At 37.5% G+C, this 13074-nt stretch overlaps 1 protein-coding gene across 5 annotated transcripts in view; it reads left to right on the top strand.

Moving 5' to 3' along the window:
• The window catches only part of UTRN (utrophin), a gene marked incomplete at its 3' end in the record, with an annotated part of 377026 nt that overhangs the window by 19895 nt on the left and 344057 nt on the right, over positions 1–13074 (top strand). Inside the window, exon 1 of one of the 5 annotated variants that reach the window (XM_081313937.1) lies at positions 9499–9644. The exons of the other annotated variants lie outside the window; for them this stretch is intronic. Within the exon in view, the coding sequence (XP_081170063.1) occupies positions 9638–9644 (7 nt within the window). The 5' untranslated portion in view covers positions 9499–9637. Of the gene's footprint in view, positions 1–9498; positions 9645–13074 lie in introns of those variants that run through there. 5 annotated transcript variants of the gene reach the window in all.

Raw genomic sequence — 13074 nt, forward strand, 5'->3', positions numbered from 1 at the left:
GTGATTTTGTGTTATTATGTTTGCTATGTTCCAAATTATTAGCAAAATAAACCTCTGAATCTTAAAGTAAGAATTATTGTTTTGTGTTGCTTCTCTTGTCTTTTTCATTGGGTTTTTCCATGATACAAGATAAGTATGGAATGAAAAGAAGAAGGAAAGGGGAGAGCATTTGGGCTCGTTGCTTTCTGCCTTTCCACTTATGGGTTTAGCAGATCAAAACTGAACTTCTGAACTAGCCTAGTAGTTCTGTTTTATTTAGCAATTACTTCTTGATACTTCCTTTCTGTAACAAAGTGGAGAGGAAGTTAGAAAACATGAATGCCATGTCCATGCTGGTGCCTTCCAAATGAGTTGAGCTACAACCCCCACAATTTGCAGACAGTATGACAGTATTTGGAAGAATTGTAGAAAAAACTCTCCATTTCTGTTTTAGATCATTAAATTTTCTGCCAGTGCCTGTCATATAATATTCTGCCTTGCATCATTACACTATTGATCCATCTAAATTAATTCTGTCAACACCATCTGACTTACTAGGTTTCCGGCAGGCATTTTTTCCAGTCCTACTTGGAGGCGACCGGAATTAATTTTGGGGTTTTGTGCATGTGAATCAGAAGCTCTACCATTGACCTTCAGCACTGAGCATATGTAGTGTATGCGTTCTTGGAAAGCTATACAGTACAATGATTTCCAGATTATGAAATGGAAATAGAAACAACATTAGGACCATAACCAGCAGGCTCTATTATAGTCATAACTTAAGGATTACCTGTAGTTGAATTGTTAATCCATACATCAAGGGTTAAAGACTAGGATGACAGTTCAGTCAACAGATTATACTTTGTGTGTAAGTGCTGTGTTTGTTCTTTGACTTATGTTCTGAGTAAAATAATAGTTTTCAGCCAGACTCACATTTTTCTACGGGCAGCATGTAAGAATCTCCATTTCAACCTTCTCATTCACCATTGCTACCCACCATTGCTGGCCACCTAATGAGAAGGAAGGACTCACTGGAGAAGAGCCTAATGCTGGGAAAGATTGAGGGCAATAGAAGAAGGGGACGACAGAGAATGAGGTGGCTGGATGGAGTCACTGAAGCAGTAGGCGTGAGCTTAAATGGACTCCAGAAGATGGTAGAGGACTGGAAGGCCTGGAGGAACATTGTCCATAGGGTCACGGTGGGTCGGACACGACTTTGCAGCTAACAACAACAACAACCCACTCATAAAAGTAACTTATATGTCATTTTTTTAGGTGTAGTGCCCAAGTTAATTTTGCTATTAAATGCCTCCCCTTGCTAAACCAGCTTTCAAAGTGGTACCCGCAACAATTTGTTTATGCATATTTATTTTGTATATACTGTATTTTTTATTCAATAAATAAAGCTATAAGGCAAACTAACACCCCCCCCTCCAATTTTGGGGAAAAATAAAACCAAAACAAAAATGAAAACAAATTAAAACAAAACAAAACTTGGGAACAAAAGAATATAACTTGGGATATATTTTGATAAATAAATCAATTATGTGTGTGTGCAATTTATTAATTGTATGCTCAGTCCTCAGAATGGCTCTGGCTATCTAGAACATTAAAAATAATAATAAAGCTAAAAATATGAATCAAACATATATTCCAGCCGGCAGCCACTTTGTTCATTCCCAAGTCATGGACATGTAATATTCAGGCTCACATGCCCAGGGCAAATATATTGTATTGCTTTAATTGTCTTTTATATTTGTGTCTGCAGTTGGATTCCCTAGTCATCAGTATCACCTTTTAAAACATTGCTGGTTACTTTTTGAGTCATATGAATGAATGAACCTTTATTGTCAAAGTACAACCATGTATACATTGAGATTGGCTGAGCGTCTTGTTGCCATGTGAGCTAATTGCACAACACACTGGCCTCGCAAGTCAATCATACATAAAGTTATTTCCCGTGTCAGTGGATAATTTCATAATTAACTCCTGCAGAACAGAATGAACTTCACTAACTTTCTGATTTTCATTATAAATAATGCGTTATAATTGTATTTCCACAATAAAGTGTTCAGTGGTGAAACAAGATAGATGGACTTTTCTTTAATTCTAACTTAATAATAGGTGAGCCTGTAATTACAATTTACATTTTTCCATAATCTAATAGGCTTTTGTCAAAAATGTATTCTAAGCTTTAAGAAATAAGAGCTTCGTTTTAAAGTATTACCTGTAACATAGAAATAATTCAATTGTCTATAAATACTAGGTATTGTAAAGCATAAATATATCCAATATAAATTTAAATAAAAGCATAATGAAAGTAGGTAAGGTTAGGCTAAAGATGATTATTAGTTGTTTGGTTATTTGTAATATATCAGTAAGGGTTGTTGAACAACAACAAAAATGTTACAGGCTCTGCATATGTCTTTGCATGATTCATGGGCCAGTAATATAACTATGGTTTCATTGCTGCCCAGATCTGAAATGAGACTTTATATTGTTTAAATATCTATCTGTCTGATATCTATTTCTTTATGTTAAAATCTCTAAAGGTGCTTTTGATTGACATGACAATGCTAACTTGTGGCTTACCCACAAATGAATCTGGGAGCTGAAAAATCACCTGTTGTGGCTTGTTGGAAGGAGCCGTTTAACCACTGAATTCAGCCCCCTGCTTCATGCAGGAATACAAATGTAAATATCAACAACTTGTTCCCCAGCTTTTGAGTGAAGATAACCAATGAAGTGTCTCTCCTCCTCCCCAGTTGTCTGAATAATTGGTTTCACTGTCAAATGTGACTTACTGTTTCAATTCAGTAGTTGCAGTAAAGAATCTTCCTTTTTGAAACTTGGATTCATTATTTCATGACTAGCACTCTGGATTGATAAAGAGCAGGTATTTATCATTTGTGTGTGTGTGTGTGTGTGTGACATTCCTTACAGGTGCTTGTCTTATCCTTCTTTCTCTTATCCCTCCAAAAATTTCCAGTTCCTTATTCCTCTACTCAAAGGACTTATTTTCTAAATCCCTGAGTATATTTCTTATCCTTTACTGAATAGATTTAATATGGTTTGTTTGAACATGTTGTGATGACTTTGTATTTTGTTCAGAAGAGGCTGTCACTTCACATTCAGCAGCACAGCCGCCTGAAACATGTCATGGACAGATGGTTTGTACCTGTGCTATTTCTTGGTATATTCTTAGGTAACCAGAAGCCACACTTAATGTGTTGCCTGAACGCAGTGTTAATACATTAATCTTGAAATTTTTCACCAGTAAAGATAATAGTGTTCGTTCCAAGAGTTGGTAATATTTTATAATCTTGGATGGATGCTGGGCCATGATCCTGGTTTGCCTCATCCTCCAACAAGTTTTGAGCATTTTCAAAAATTAGCATGAAGTATTTTTGAATTAGCTTTTGAAGAGTTGGAGTTACTAAGTGGATGCCTTGATGCCTAATTCTGGTTTTTATTGGTGGCCTTTGACAACCATGTCACAGGTCTTGGCAAAGTTTAGAACCATTGAGGTTTAGAATTGTAATCGGTATAGCAGGTGCCGGTCATCCTAGACTGACTAGCTACCATTCATCCTCTGAATCATATCCTTGGATGCTTATTTCTGTTACTTGACATAGGTGAGTGAAACTCAGTGTCTAAATGGATCATGGGACTCTTTGAGTTTTCTGTCCCTGTAGTTTACCATTCTGGTTCTGAAGACAGAAATGTAAATTAGAAGTTAATAATTCATTCACATGATTGTGCAGTATGCCATGTATACAGCAAGGCATTAGTGAAGAGTCAGCTGGTTTCAATGATGGTTCTTCAGTCACATGATGGTTCTTCAGTCATATGATGTCTGGTCTAAAAGCTAAGGTGTTGCATGAGACCTAATAGCTGACAAATGAGAATTCTTGTGAATTGTCTCCAAAACATTTGTATCCGCTTAGGTGGAAATAACTTTTTCTTGTCCGCTTTATTGACACCATACATAATTTTGTACATCTCAATCACCTACCCTATGTCGGTTTCAGTTTTAACAATTTTTTTTCCATAAATTTATGATATAGTTCCAAGTTATTTCATTTCCTCCTGAACCCAGATTTTTTTAATAACTGATGAGCCATATATATCTAGTTGGAAGACGTACTTGTGAAAACAGGTGATGGTCATCTGTGGCTGAAAGGAGGCAGATGGGTGCAAATGTCTACAAACATCACTGCTGAAAAGTATGAAAGGCCTTGAAGATCACCTGTAGGATGAGAGGGGCTTCATCTGCTGAATTTTCTAACACCTAACAAGATTATTTCTTCTCTACATCCCTGCACCATTTCTTCAGTTCCCTCAGGTTTTATTCATCCTCTTTTATCCATCTCTTTTTTCCTTCCTTCTCCAGGACAGCTGTCGTTTTCTGCTATATTTTCCTATGTACTCCTTTGTGCTGTTTGTGTTAGAAGATGGTGGATAATATGTGTGTGTAAATAGTTTGTATCTGAGAAAGGGAATTTATGTAGGCGGGGAATGAATTTTAGAAATGTGCCATTCTTTGTAGTGTAATCTCTGGCACATGCATGCATATATATGCATGTGTTGTGTACACACACACACACACACACACACACACAAACAGATTACATAAAGAAGTTTCTTGAAGAGGGAAATAATTTCATCTGGAATTGGCAGTCTTAGATGGCCAAGGCAGAAAAATGGAACATTGTACAGGATTTATGTCTCAGTTAATAGTTTTGTTTTCTGTCTACTCTCTTCCTTGTTTGGAGAAGGGCTATCTTACATTCATAGTTGTGCTGTTTTGGGTAAAAGTGGAGAGAGTCAATGAAGGAAACATGATAGACTTTTTCTGCTGGTTTACTTTATTTTGGATAAATACGATATATGAACAAATTGGATGAATGTTGTTTGTGGAGTAGAAATCTCTATTGTATCCCTTTCCTCCCACTTGTAGCCCCAATCCCTCATGTTACAAATATCAATCAAAGAAGTCTCCCAACCTTCCTCCCAGCAGATTTTGGTGGTTTGGGTGAGCTGTGCAGTACTTCATTTTTTCTTCTGCACATGGACTTCACTATTAGAAGATACAGTACATACTTGATTTCATCCACAGGATATAAGCATTTGGCAAAGGAACCTTGAGCCATTGCTGGGAATATGCTGGATCAGCTGGATCTTTATTTTAATACTCTACATCAGAATTAATGTTATGTTCTTATCCTCCCATAGAAAGGGTTACGAAGTTTTACTACATGGTAATGGATTTATAGTAACATAAACTTGGATATTTCTTGAACTCTAAACTTTTCAAAAATGAAATACGACATTTAAAAAAAATTGGCCACAGTTTTGTTCACTACAGAGAGTGATAGTTATTTTTTTGTTTCTCAGACAGAATTCTGATAAATGCTCAAAATCTTACAAGAGTGGCAGATCACCTGGTATTTGTGTGTAAAGTCTCATGTCTGGATTTCCAGAATAAGAGATTTAGCATGATGCAGCATTAGGATAATAGATATCTGTAGACATTCTCAGTCATCCAGATAATGGTTGTCCCAAAGGTGCTTTTTGTTTTCCTTGGAAGTCATTTCGCTTCTTATCCAAGAAGCTTCTTCAGCTCTGACTGGAGGGTGGCGAATGGAGGGATTTATACTCCTTGCAGACAATAGCTTTACCACTGGAGAATGCCTGTGGCCTGAACATACTGAAAGGATTTCTCCTCCTTTCTGGCAATTGTTACCTGGGACCAATTACTAAACAAATCTGCCTTTTGCGAGTCTTAGCAGACTAATACATTAAAATTACAATCCTATGGTTCTTAAGAAGGAACACTTTCCCTTTGAGGATTGAAAAAGGGAATGTGAAACAGCTGACTGGAGAAGGAAATATCAGCTGGATGTTCCTTTCCTGTCTTTTTCCATGAAACATTCATGTTTAATTCTTCTCAGGGTTGGAAAATCAGCCAAGGTAAAAGTTGGGAGGGCTTACGGATCCTTGGGTAGGACATTCCAACTTAGCATCAGATTACTTCAGCTCTAGAGCCAGTGTAGATTTATGCTGTCCCATTCATTTCTGTGAGAATTTTAAAACGGGGAAGGCTTTGGGGAAACGAAAAACAACAGAAATCCAGATTTTGCCTTAGGTTACTTACCCCTCTTGTGAAGAATATGACAGGGTCTTAGATTTCTTGAAGGAACCCAGGAAGGACTTCTCAGCCCATTTGATAAGCTGTTGTTGTGATAGTTCATTTGCTGCATCCATTTGCAAATTGATACTGAGGCAGATTTGGAGGTTTGGACAGAGCAATGCATTTCTTAAGAAATAAATAGTTGGATTTTTTTTTAGAAATTGCAGGGCAGTGCCAGGATACTACTTGCTTGGTCTTTGGAAATGGGAAGAAAATGCCACACCAAATTAGACATTTGTCTTATTTCATTTAACAGGCATCCACTACCTTTTACTCAGTCTACTTTTGAAATGGTTTATGTTTTAGTATGGGGTTTGGCCTATTGTGTTAAATGGGCGGGTGGTGGAAATGGAATTCTTTAAATTCTTAAGGACTCTTGAAGAATTTCTCTGATTGGATCCCGTGAATGTTCTTTCTTTTTTTTGCAGGGCTACAAATGATAACCTGGAGCAATTTTGTTTGTTTCCAAGAGTTGTGGGTATTTATGGTGATTTGTATGTTGTCTTATGCCTGACTGTAATTAATTTTAGATTTTTAAATGTGCTTGTCAATTGCCTAGTTCCACATTCAAGGTTTTTAGATGTAACAAACCTGGCATGGGCTCAATATCACAGCAGTATTTCATGATAAAAGGCTGGGTTTCCCTTCCTGAGTAAACACTGGAATTTGTAAGGAGTTAGTTTGCAGAATATTTTCTTCCTTAATCTTTCCAAGCTGCTGACCTGTTCAGAATAGCCTTGATTCTTCCAAGGCAGCCTGCCCAGAATGGGCAGTATTAGAAATGACAAATATATTAAGTGAGAGCTTGGCTAATACACAGTTTGCAATTTTAAATGTCTAAAAATTAGACCTGGTTGCTAATATGGCTTGATTTGCAGGGACCTGAAATGCTGTTGGGCATCCATTCAGCCATGGGGAAAACAGACTCTTTCCTTTCTCATGTCACACTTGACTTATTGAGCCTTAATTGCTGATTGCGTGTGGCACAGACAATGTAAACTGAACTGTATTCTAAATTAAATGGTGCCGAGAGAGAGACATTCCATACAAAATCCTTCCCACTGCTGTCCTGAAGCTAACTTTTATGATACCAATTAAACATTCATAGTCAATATCAGGAGCCCCATTAACCTCTGTCTGTTGTTTCTTTATTAACCAAAGATACCCAATGGTTTGTTAAACTTTTACTTTGGGACCTAGTTGTCTTAAAATCCTTTCTATTACTGAAGCTAGCTTCTCACAGAGGTCATATGCTTGGGTTGTACCACATCAGAATGCTAATCAGCGTGCAGGACTGAATGTTTCCCCTTCACTGGAATTCCATTAAACACGTAGTGCTAAAGTTGTGCATGGACGGGTTTTTGTTCCAGGGCATCAATTGTAAGAATTTTAATCTGTGTCTAAAGCGGGAGTGGCATGATTTTACTAGTGGCGCTGTATGCATTTGTTAAGAAAAGCTTGGGGAGACAGTTTCATTGATCAGCTCTTCCCTTCCCATAAAAGGGAGTGAGACTTCAAGGGAAAAAAAATAGATGAAGATTGGGTTCTTTCTTCCATACATAGGAGTCTCCCCTGGCTTGAAAACTCAGGTGATCACAAAAGGATTCCTTGTTGAAACTTTTGCTTCTACTTTGCAAACCAAGCCCTCATAGAATGGGACTAATTGTTTTATGTTAGCAATGTAATCCCGAGTGTCGCGTAACAGAGTGAGTGCCTGTTACTCGTCCCAGCTTCTGCCAACCTAGCAGTTTGAAAGCACGTAAAAATGCAAGTAGAAAAATAGGGACCACTACGGTGGGAAGGTAACAGCGTTCCGTGCGCCTTTGGCGTCTAGTCATGCCGGCCACATGACCACGGAGACGTCCTCAGACAAGCGCTGGCTCTTCGACTTTGAAACGGAGATGAGCACCAGCCCCTAGAGTTGGAAACGACTAGCATGCATGTGCGGGGGAACCTTTACCTTTAGCAATGTAACAATTTGTTGTGCTTTTGACTGTCAGCCATTCTGGGACTGTCAGTGGACATCCAAGATATGAGATCTAAATTTATTAATTATATTTAAATGCAACCTTATTTTGTGTAGCTCAAGGCGGAGAACATAATGTTCCCACTTCCAATATTCCAACAACAACAATCCTCTAATGGATCGGATTGAGAGAAAATGAGTGGCCTAAATTCATTCAGCGGGCTTCATTCTTAAGGGGACACCCAGTTTCTAGTTGCTTTGACCACTGCACCAGAGTAGCTCCTAGCATAACAGTAAGGCATTGTTGGCATTGTGTAAATAATAAAAGTGCCACAGTCATGATCAAAGTCTTTTTAATTGCTTGCTTGCTCTACATGTGGGAGCCCAGCATTTGCAAAGGAGATCTTGAACTTTTTCATGACACGGGACATTTCAGGGACAATTTATCTGACTCTTTATATGCTGCTCATGTGAGTAAACTGTGACTTTTTTGTAGCTCAAATGATCCACTCAAATGCAGATGGAGTCATTATGAATGGCTTCTATAAAGCAATATTCTATTGAGGGCCTGCAGAACAGGAACAGAATGCTTCTGTATTTAAATAGTCTTCCTTGTTCTCAGTTGGGTTTGATGTTTTGATTAGTTCTTAATTTGATGAAGTTGTTTGTACATAACAAAGTATGTAAATGTAGAGCGAGTTATATAAGTTTTGCAAATACATGAATGGCAATTGCTTGCTTTAAAGATATAATATTTAACATAGACCAACTGATTCAATCATTAAAAAGTGCTTGATAGTCTTGTTTGTTAGACAAAACAGTTTTGTAGTAAAAACAACATCATCAAATGGAACCAACTCCCAAACTCCTTTTCTAGTCTGGATTTTGAATTTGAACGTCTTTATTTTCTTGATCTTTTTTCTCTCCTTTCCTTTTACATACAGTGCATTTGTTTTCTAGTCCATTCTTTCACAGCAATAAAAACACTATTCTGCACTTAAGCTCTACAGTGACAGCAGGGTACAAGGATGTAATTTCATAAAATGGCTGGAAAGTTTTATACTAGATCTGAGACATAAAGTGTTCTCCACCCATTTGGCCAGCCACAAAATAAGTACCGTACTATGATTTTTGTGGGGCAGCTCCAGTTGGCTACCAGTGAAGAGGCTGGGTTCTTGCTAAGAGGGCCTGGTGTCCCTGCCAGAACCTAGTATATACAGCTTTAAACATATTTTTTATATTTAAAACATCTGTCTACTTTCAGCCCGAGGAAAACCTTGTAAAATCCAAAGTCCTTGTTTTGGCTTTGCATTTATCAGGTCTGAGCATTGCTTCCTGTTACCCTCACTGGTTGCTCCAGCAAAACATTGCAAATTACTCATGCATGTACAAGGCTTAAATGAAATAAAATGGTCTGTGAGCGGAGGAAAAAAACAGACAACAAGCAACCTGGCTACTATAAAATCAAGAACTTGAAAAGAAATAGGAACATCTGATGAATGCAAGGTGAGGCAATGTTATCCTCTCAGACATCTCCATTAGTGCCTGCTATGTTCTCTGACTTACTTGATTTTATTTGAAAAATACTTTAAAAAAATAATAAAATGGGAAACTGGGAAGTTGCAAGCAATGTAACCAGCTTTCAGCATCATATCTATTTCTAAGAATTCCTTGGAAAATGGATGGTAGCTGCAGCTTAGCATTTTGTTTGGAAGGATGCCCACTTTTTCAAGAAAAAATATTGTGAAGACTACTCCATCCATTTGCACATTGTTTTGCAGGATGTGTAGTGGCGAAAACCAATAGATAAAGAACAGGGCTGTGCAAATCTTTGAAGGGATGATGTGTTTTAATGAAGATTTAAGTGGAATGCAAAATGCTCCTAACTGACAAAAGAGAATGGCTATGATGCTTCATTCATAAAGAGTGGCTTCTGCTCATGTGTTCTGTATCCACTATATAGTACATCAGGGGTCTTCAAACTTGGCCCTTTTACGACTTGTGGACTTCAACTCCCAGAATTCCTCAGCCAGGCACGCTGGTTGAGAAATTCTGGGAGTTGAAGTCCACAAGTTATAAAAAGGGCCAAGTTTGAAGACCCCTGTAGTACATGAATAAGTCCATGCTTTCCATCAAAGCAGAATGGCTGACTGAGAAAGATTGACAATGTCTCGGTGTTTCCTTATGTTAAGGCTGAACAACATATTCCTATGAATCAAAGAAACTAATTGAAGTTGACTGACTTGATCTGCAGAGGCTTAAAGAAACAAGCATGACTGCCCTGATCACATGCAGTTTGGTTCTTATACTTACACTAATTTGTTCATTTGAGAAGTTGGTTTTCTCAGACATTCCAATTATTGCAGAAGCCTATGAAGTAATAATGAAGTATTCCCGTTCAATAATGGATTTCATTTTTCAAAGATAATAATATGAATATAGATAGGCTTATGCTTAAGTCAAATATTGTCCGTAATTACCTTATAGCTAAATAGAAAATACATTCTTGTGTATACTAACATATGCATACGAAGTATATTAAACTTCCATTGCTTCATTTTGTTACTTTAAAAACACTGAACTGATGTAGTAAGCTTAGTTTGAGAAAAAGGCCACACCTGTTGTTAGTTCATCGGGACAGGAATTCCATTGCAGTCACTACTCACATCCTTTTTCCTCTCCAAGTTCAGTCCCTTTTGTGGCTTTGCTTGCCTCATCTTGTAACTGATACACACTAAGCAGCCATTCTCACTGAGTTTTTTTACTGTCTCCAGATTGGAGTTGAGTTAGAAGTTGAATATGAGGTCTGCATGCTTCTATTGCTAGGGCTTGAAGAGGCTGGGGGTAAGCCAAGAGAAGGGTGGGGGATTTACAACAGCTGCTGTTTTCTGAAAATTATAGTTGCATCAGAATTGAGGAGGATGCAAGTTTGCCAATTCCTGAATTTTTACCTGATGAGGCAGGAAGCAAAGATTAGAGAGAACGTTGAGGAAAAAATATGGGAAGAAGAGGGTGATACCACAGACATTCTTTCAGCTTGAATTTTTAAAGCTGAAAGTTTCCATTGGGCTGTACTTTTATTGTCTCATTAGACTTTTACATTGAGTGAATCATATGAACACATCTTTGAATATATACATTTACTTTGTACAATCACAAATCCTTTTACATCTTACCAAAAATACTTAAGAGATGGTGAGACTATCTGGTTTAGTGACAGCAGAATGAGTTAGTGGTCATGTTTAGGATTAATAAACCTATAAGATCTGAGGAAGATTTTAAGTCAGAAAAGTTTCAAAACTGTAGTTGCAAGTTCAAATGATGGGATTGCAGTGTCCTACAAGTTTGACAAAAACAGTTTTCAGGATAAGTGAGTAATATCAAGATGTTTGAATAGCTTCTTCCTGGTATATCTTTCTTGTACAAAGTGTCTGGCACACAATGCTTTAGAAGGCAGAAACAAAATTCAAAATCATCTTCATAGAATAGAGAAAGATAAATGCGAAAATATTCACTAAAAAAATGATGAAAGGCTCAAATACAGTGTGGGAAATATCTGGCTTTAAAAAGAAGACTGGAAAAAATATTGGAATGGAAGTTGATCACAAGTTGCAGATGAGTCAGCTGCAGTGTGTGACATGGCTGGACTACAACGAAAGCAATTATAAGATGTGCCAATAGAAATATAGTTTTCAAATCACAGAAAATAATAATTCCACTACATTCTGTATTGGACAGACACCTACTTGGTCTTGTGTCCACTGGCACACGCCATATTCTGAGATTCAGAATATGAAGAGAAGGACAGTGAGAATGATTCAGGACACCATAGAAGTCTTACAAGGAACGACTGAGGGAATATTGTAAAGCAGAAAATATGGCTGGGGTCGAGTATGATAGCAGATATCTGAAGAGATGTCACAATGGATGAAGGTATTCTCTCTCATTTAAGAGTTCAGGACACGGGCAGTTGCAGGAAGACCATATCTGACCATATCTGACTGGATATTAGAAAAAACTTACTAACAATAAGAGCAACTTCACAAAAGGCAAACAATGACCAAATGGGATGATATTCAAGCAAAGGCTGTAAAGCCATCTCTGTTGGGCATTTTGATTTGCATTCTTGCACTAAGAAGATGATTGGCTTAAAAGTTAGGGGCTGTGTACATCTTCCAGGGGTTACTTCATATTGAAGAAACATCACAACCTCTTGTTTCTGAGAGCAAAGCAGCTGCCTCGTTTTAGTCTATTCTGCCTCTTTAGTGTTTGTTGAAATAACAGTAATACAACATGAACAATTTTGTAATCCCAATCTATTGGTATTTGTATAATGTAATCCCAATTTAAAACTACAACTTAAAATGTGATCATAGTATTTAAAATCATCAGTGGTCCATGATATTTAAAACTGTCACTGGCCCCTCTATCTGAAATGCTTCACAGAGGCCTGTAAAAGCAAAATGTTTCTAACACCACTTAAAAAAAAACAGATTAATAACTTGATTGACTGATGGTCTTTGAAGCTAGTTTGAGAGGGCTGGGGCTAATTGGGAAAAGTTCTCAAACATGATAGGACTGTTTTAGGACAAGGCAATGTAGTTATCTGTGACTGAATAATTGGACTGGGTTTATACATACAGTAGGATCATGAGTCATAAGCAGATTTTTCAAATCGCTGAGTGTGTCAGAAAAGACCCAGAAGTACCTTCTAAAGCAGGGGTCTTCAAACTTGGCCCTTTTATGACTTGTGGACTTCAACTCTTAGAATTGAGGAATTTGAGGAATTCTGAGAGTTGAAGTCCACAAGTCATAAAAGGGCCAAGTTTGAAGTCCCCTTTTCAAATACATCTGGTTAGCTACAGAGAAACTTTTCTGGGATTTGCAAATGTCAGTAGAGGCTGTGAGGTGTATCATCTTTTTGTCTCAATGAGGT

Source organism: Vipera berus, assembly GCF_964194415.1.
Source record: "Vipera berus genome assembly, chromosome: 1".
In the NCBI taxonomy this organism is placed as follows: Eukaryota; Metazoa; Chordata; class Lepidosauria; order Squamata; family Viperidae; genus Vipera; species Vipera berus.